This window comes from Staurois parvus, unplaced genomic scaffold (genome assembly GCF_062004578.1).
Source record: "Staurois parvus isolate SC_StPar_1 unplaced genomic scaffold, SC_StPar_1.0 ptg000092l, whole genome shotgun sequence".
Taxonomy (NCBI): Eukaryota; Metazoa; Chordata; class Amphibia; order Anura; family Ranidae; genus Staurois; species Staurois parvus.
In genome coordinates, this window is record NW_028317888.1 from 4,347,933 (window position 1) to 4,355,724 (window position 7,792).

The 7,792-nt window shown below is 44.8% G+C and overlaps 1 protein-coding gene across 1 annotated transcript; it reads left to right on the top strand.

Annotated features, from left to right (window-relative positions):
* Positions 1-2,648: 2,648 nt before the first annotated feature.
* LOC149468171 (uncharacterized) lies at positions 2,649-7,306 on the top strand. The gene is made up of 4 exons (XM_089670692.1): positions 2,649-2,798; positions 2,878-3,084; positions 3,208-3,349; positions 7,218-7,306. Exons 2-4 carry the CDS (start codon positions 2,950-2,952, stop codon positions 7,304-7,306), a joined length of 366 nt encoding a protein of 121 aa, XP_089526818.1. The 5' UTR covers positions 2,649-2,798; positions 2,878-2,949.
* Positions 7,307-7,792: the final 486 nt, after the last annotated feature.

The window sequence follows — 7,792 nt, forward strand, 5'->3', positions numbered from 1 at the left end:
ACCAAGGGGGACAGAGATATATGACTGCTCGGGGGAGGGATTTTGGACCTCTCTGAGCTCCACAAGGTGGGGATCTCACTTCTACCCAGAAAGGAGGTCTCTATGGAATACAGACAGGAAGTGATGTCAGGTACAGACAGGAAGTGATATCAGGTACAGACAGGAAATGATGTTGGGTACAGACAGGAAGTTCCATGAATAAGGAAGTAGAGAGGAGACATTCCTGGATCTGGCAGCAGAGGAGGTAACACTGGCTTCTGATTGCCCAATGCATAAAATTCAAAATACTAACATTGACGTACAAAGCTGTTCATAACACTGCCCCGAACTACATCACCGACCTGATATCCATCTACCACCCAAAACATACTCTCCGCTCCTCACAAGACCTCCTACTCTCCAGTTCCCTGGTCTCCTCCTCCCATGCCCGTCTCCAGGACTTCTCCAGGGCTTCCACCATCCTCTGGAACTCACTACCCCAATCCATCAGACTGTCACCAACCCTCCTCACCTTTAGGCGCACCATGAAAACCCATCTCTTCAGGGAAACCTACCCCACCCTCACCTAACAGCCGATCTCCTCCACTCCTCCTACCACTCCATCCCCCACAGCCACTTCCTCCTGTACCACTATCCCCTCCCAACTAGATTGTAAGCTCCAAAGATCAGGGCCCTCGAACCCCTCGTGTATTGTATTGTATTGTTACTGTATTGTCTCATGTACTATCTCCCATTGTAATGTACAGCGCTGAGCGAACTGTTGGCGCTTTATAAATACTGTATAATAATAATACGTAGATGAACCCCTTCAGGGGGAGGAGTTGATGATAATATATTTTGCTCCCAAAGCTGGCTTACAGGAAAAACAAAAAGACGTCTGTAAGTGAGTGCGGAATGTGTATGACCCCTCCACAGACACGTAGGTGCCGGCCTGATCCGTGGTCACAGGGGCAGTATGAAGACAAGGCGGTTGGCCGCACAAGCAGTGATGTAGGGGATAAAATCCTTTATTGGAATCCTTTACACACAATGTAGTAATAACATGACAGCTCCAGGACAGGACAGAGGAACAGAAGACGCGTCACACCAATACAGGCTTTCATGTTCTATGTAAATGGAAGGTTGTTTGGATTTGTCATTTGCAGACACCTCCCTCCAGGGCTGAGTGCCGGGTGGGATGTTATCATGTCTATGTAGGATTGTTTCATTTATTGTCTCATTATATTGTGGGTGACTCCACCTCCCTGCTTGGACTGAACAAATAAAAGGTGTCACTCATCCTTCCTTATCATGCTGGTTTCCATTTCATATATCTGTGACCTGTCCGAGGAACCACATATATTACAGGGATTGTTGTCACTTTATGTGTCATGATATTAATGATGTCATGTTGTTGTATACTTTGTTATCCCGGATTCCAGACAAATCCTTATCAGCTGTTACATGTTATTTAAAGCTGTTCTGGACAAATAAAAATCAGTAATGACTAAGCCTGTATTGGTGTGACGCGTCTTCTGTTCCTCTGCTCTGTCCTGGAGCTGTCATGTGTTACTACATTGTGTGTAAAGGATTCCAACAAAGGATTTTATACACTACATCACTGCTTGTGCGGCCAACCGCCTTGTCTTCATACTTGTCTGTTGCTTGCCCTGACCTTTCTCCTGATTCCTGGATCTCCTCCTCATCTCTCCTCCATATCCTCTTACACAGCTTTTCTCCACACCTGCAGTGACCCTGGGGGGAGGAAACTTGGCACCAGCACGCCGCCAAATCCATCCCCACCATTAGGGGCTCTGGAGACAATTGTCTGCTATTTACACTCCGTTCCTCCGCACGTCACCTGATCACATGACAGCTTACTTCCACAGATTCCGGACAGATTTCTGGATGGTAAAGGTCAAAGGTCACTCTTCAGTTTAGGAGAGGTAGGACGCACCCAGGAACAAGGATTTGGTTTGTATGGAAGCCTCATATAGAGGACCCCTCAAATCTCCCCATCCAAATGTCCCTCCATCCAGAGTCTATATGTCCTATGACATCACACTGACCTCACAGCTCCTCCCCCCAATGTCCCTCCATCCAGAGTCAGAGAATCCTATGACATCACACTGACCTCACAGTTCCTCTTCCCAATGTCCCTCCATCCAGAGTTAAGTGGGGCTATAATAAATTGAGACCTGAATAGAGAGGTGAGGAGGATTCTGGGAATATCATTTGATGTGACTATTTGTGTTCAGATGTAGAGTTTTCCTCCTGTGAAGTCTGGAGATCATATGACATCACATTGCCTCCACCTCCCTCCCTGATAGAAGAGAGAAAGAAGAAGAAGATTCTAGAAGTCACCAGAGAGATCACTGAGCTGCTGACAGGAGAGGTGAGCGGTGCCGGGAATTCTGGGACATTCTCCAGTAACAGACAAGGGATGTGTCTGGATGGTGACTGTATCATTGTGTGTGTCAGGTTCCTATAAGGTGTCAGGGTGTCACTGTCTATTTCTCCATGGAGGAGTGGGAGTATTTAGAAGGACACAAGGATCTCTACAAGGACGTCATGATGGACAATCAGCCGCCCCTCACATCACCGGGTAAGAGGAGACTTTATTGTAAAGGAGAGAGCAGTACGGAGGATCCACCTAGATCCCCCATCATCTGATAAACACATAGAAACAATGGATTCAGTCAGTGTGTGTGTTTCCTACAGATGGATCCAGTCATGGGAACCCACCAGAGAGATGTCCCCGTTCTCTGTATTCCCGGGATTCCACACAGGAAGGTCACACCATCCCTCACCATCATCAGGTAGATGATGACAATTATTGGTAGTTGTGATTTATACACAGCATGTTTGTTACAATGAATGTTTTATTATATCTTTCAGAGTGGAATCCTCGGGGATGATAATATTGATGTTAAAGAAGAGTATAAAGAGGAGGATGAGGAGTATGGAGTGATGGAGGAGTTTTCAGAAGGACACAAGGATATGATGGAGCCACCTAATACCAGGAACCCACCAGAGAGATGTCCCCGTCCTCTGTATTCCCGAGATTCCACACAGGAAGATCACACCATCCCTCATTGTTACAAGGTTGGTGGGATGGAGCATCTAGAGCATGGGTTCATAGAGACAATGTGTGGATTTTTTATGTGATGTAACAATATTAACGCTTATGTCTTACAGATGTTATTTTCTTTTCTTCCGTTGGTTTAGGTTGAAGATCTGATAGATATAAAAGTTGAGGTTAAAGCAGAAGAAGAAGAGGCGTATGTGAGGGATGATCAGCAGTCTATGGAGGAGGATGGAATAACGGGGACATTTATAGAGGAGGACACTCCTACAGAGATCAGCACAGGTGGGTCATGAACACTAAATCCATTCCTCCACCCATACTGCTCACTGATTGGTCCAGAGTAGGGCGGGGACTGGGTGATATCAGTCTGTAATCCCCTGGTCACTTTCCTGAGCTGTGTTCCCCGTCCTGTATTCCTGGATTTCTCTCGGATAATCTTCCTTCTCTGTGCTGCAGACACAATTTATGTCTCTAGACTGGATTTATGGAGGTTCTGGGGTTCAGCTGGCAGCAAAATGTTGATTTTTACTCTAAGCATTGCATAATGTAGGCACCCAGGACATGTGACTGGGGTCTCCTGCCTTGTGCCTGACTCCTCCAGGGGACCTTCTCTGTTGTCTGCTGGCTGTGCCGGGTGGAGGGATATGTCTGTAGTGTCTCAGACCCAAGTCACTGAGTGCAGTCTCAGGAGATGGGAGGCAGCGGTGTGGGATCTCTGCAACTTGTCTACAGGAAACATTTAAGCTTCCACTGATTACTGAATACCAATATTATGTGTCCTGACCCTTACACTGTATAATTTATAGAAAAAAATATGCAGCGCTAAAAACATATATCTCATAAAGGTAAGTATAACCATACAGTTGAAAGAAAAAGTATGTGAACCCCTTGGGATTACGTGGAGTTTTGCATGAATTGGGCATAAAATGTGCTCTGAACGTCATCTAAGTCACAACAATAGAAGAACACAGTCTGCTGAACATAATACTACACAAACATTAGATGTTGCCATGGTTTAATTGCACATAATATGTAAACATTCACAGTGCAGGGAGGAAAACGTATGTGAGGCCCTAGCTTAATGACTTCTCCCAGAGCTAATTGGAGCCAGGAGTGAGCCAACCTTGACTCCAATCAGTGTGATGATATTGGATGTGTTGCTGACAGCTGTCCTGCCCTTAAAAAACACACACCTGTTTTGGGTTTACTGGTTTCAAGAAGCACTGTCTGATGTGAACCATGCCTCGCAGAAAAGAGCTCTCAGAAGACCTACCATCAAGAATTGTTGACTTGCATGAAGCTGGAAAGGGTTACAAAAGTATCTCCAAAAGCCTTGATGTTCATGTGTCCACGGTAAGACAGACTGTCTACAAATGGAGAAAGTTTAGCACTGTTGCTACTCTCCCTAGGCGTGGTCGTCCTGTAAAAATGACTGCAAGAGCACAGCGCAGAATGCTGCATGAGGTAAAGAAGAATCCCAGAGTGTCAGCTAAAGACCTACAGAAATCTCTGGCACATGCTAACATTTTTGTTGACACATCTACAATAAGGAAAACATTAAACAAGAATGGAGTACATGGGAGGACACCACGGAGGAAGCCATTGCTGTCCAAAAAGAAGATTGCAGCACGTTTGAAGTTTGCAAAAGAGCACCTGGATGTTCCACAGCACTACTGGCAAAATATACTGTGGACAGATGAAACCAAGATTGAGTTGTTTGGGAAGAATACACAACACTGTGTGGAGAAAAAAGGCACAGCACACCAACATCAAAACCTCATCCCCACTGTGAAACATGGCGGAGGGAGCATCATGGTTTGGGGCTGCTTTGCTGCCTCAGGGCCTGGACGGATTGTTGTCATTGATGGGAAAATGAATTCCAGAGTTTATCAAGACATTTTGCAGGAAAACGTATGACCATCTGTCCACCAACTGAAGCTTCGCAGAGGATGGATGATGCAACAGGACAATGACCCAAAGCATACAAGTCATTCAACAAAACAATGGCTGCAACAGCACAGAATACGCCTTCTGGAGTGGCCCAGTCAGAGTCCTGACCTCAACCCCATTGAAATGCTGTGGCATGACCTTAAGAGAGCGATTCACACCAGACATCCCAAGAATATTGCTACACTGAAACAGTTTTGTGAAGAGGAGTGGTTCAAAATGACTCCAGATCGTTGTGCAGGTCTGATCTGCAACTACAGGAAATGTTTGGTTGAGGTTATTGCTGCCAAAGGAGGGTCAACCAGTTATTAAGTCCAAAGGTTCACATACTTTTTCCTCCCTGCACTGTGAATGTTTACATGTTATGTGCAATTAAACCATGGCAACATCTAATGTTTGTGTAGTATTATGTTCAGCAGACTGTGTTCTTCTATTGTTGTGACTTAGATGACATTCAGACATTTTATGCCCAATTCATGCAAAACTCCACGTAATCCCAAGGGGTTCACATACTTTTTCTTGCAGCTGTAAGTGGGCGCTGATATGAGCGCAAAATGGTGCAAAGTACATCTTGGCTTGATTATTCCGAGCCTCACAAGGTGGAGCCATTTAGGAGTGTGGAGTCAATGCTTAGAGCTGCCTGATGAGTCTGTGAGCAGAGTGAGACCCCCGAGTGTGAGTTATCATCTTGAGTGTTCACTGCTGAGCCTGATGACCCCGTAGCCTCGGACCAGATCCGATGACCCCATCATAAGAATATACATATAATGCGCATATTATATGTACTTCTGGTAAGTGCATCACCTCACCAGATCTTGGCACCAGTATTGATGGTCATGAAGCACCGATCACCTTGCATGATGGACATCATTATTTTGTGATTGGACTCACTAGGACTGTCACGTTTATACTGTTACGTCATTCATAGACGTATTTCCACTGCACTACTTTTGCGCTCATATCAGCGCCCACTTATAATATATGGTTATACTTACCTTTATTTTTTATTTTTGTATTAACAATTTTTATTAGTTTTCACATATATATATATAGTGGGGCAAAAAAGTACTTAGTCACCACCAATTGTGCAAGTTCTCCCACTTACAAAGATGAGAGAGGCCTGTAATTGGCATCATAGGGAGACCTCAACTATGAGAGACAAAATGAGAAAACAAATCCAGACAATCACATTGGCTGATCTGGAAAGAATTTATTTACAAATTATGGTGGAAAATAAGGAGTGCAAACCTCCTTCCATCAGCAAGGGCATTGAAGATGAAACGTGGCTGGGTCTTCCAACATGACAATGATCCCAAACATACCGCCCGGGCAACGAAGAAGTGGCTTCGTAAGAAGCATTTCAAGGTCCTGGAGTGGCCTAGCCAGTCTCCAGATCTCAACCCCATAGAAAACCTTTGGAGGGAGTTGAAAGTCTGTGTTGCCCAGCGACAGCCCCAAAACATCACTGCTCTAGAGGAGTTTTGCATGGAGGATGGGCCAACATACCAGCAACAGTGTGTGCCAACCTTGTGAAGACTTCCAGGAAACGTCTGACCTCTGTCATTGCCAACAAAGGATATATAACAAAGGATTGAGATGAACTTTTCATATTCACCAAATACTTATTTTCCACCATAATTTGCAAATACATTTTTTCTAAATCATCCAATGTGATTGTCTGGATTTGTTTTCTCATTTTGTCTCTCATAGTTGAGGTCTCCCTATGATGCCAATTACAGGCCTCTCTAATCTTTGTAAGTGGGAGAACTTGCACAATTGGTGGTGACTAAATACTTTTTTGCCCCACTGTGTATATATATATACATACAGACATAGTGTCACATAGCAACAGTGAGGAGGCCATCAAAACCGTACATTTGGAGAAAGGTGGGAGGAAGTGAAATTATCCCATGGGTGCCACATTGCCTCGAACACAGCAATCGAACAGGCGTGTAGAGCAGTCAGGTACTCCATCTGTCTCACATCAGCAATAATTTTAAACAGAGTTGGCATCGAAGGAGGAATAGAGGATAGCCAACACATAGGAATGCTTCTTCTAGCCGCTGTCAGGATATGTGTGGCGAATTTCCTGGCCATTTTGGGAAGACCTGGGAATGGCAGACTCAATAAAAAGTACAGAGGTTCAAAGGGAAGGGAGGTATGCAATAGCAATTGTAAAAAGGACAAAACCTCTTCCCAAAAGGGAACGATGGATCCACACATCCAAAAAATGTGGAAGAGAGCCAAGGTCTTTCCCGCAACGCCAGCAAGCGGAAGAAGCATTCGGATTAAAGGCATGGATTACATCAGGAGTTTTGTACCACAGCATCATCATTTTGTATGTATTTTCCTTATAAACCACAGACAGAAGATTTACATGAGTTTTCCCAAATTTTCCTCCACTGCATCAGATCAATGTCACATTGTAAAAACTGGGACCACTTGCGCATGTAGTGGTGAGTGTCATTAGAGAGGGGGGAGGCATCCATAAGAAGTTTATATGTATTACAAATTAAGCCCCTTTGATGTGGACCCTGTATGCACAGACGCTCAAAGGGAGTGGGTTTCCCAAGAGTCAATGTGGGGGACATGGTAGAGAAAAAGTGGCATATCTGGAGGTAGATATATAAGTGTTGGGAAGGTAGATCCTTTTTCTGGAGGTAAGCGAATGGATGCAGCCTCCGAGTCACGGGTGTACTAAATGACGTAGTTGGAAGAGGTTAGCTGTGACCCAAGGGAGCACCCGGGACACGGCCAAACTGTCTGGAAGGCTGGGGT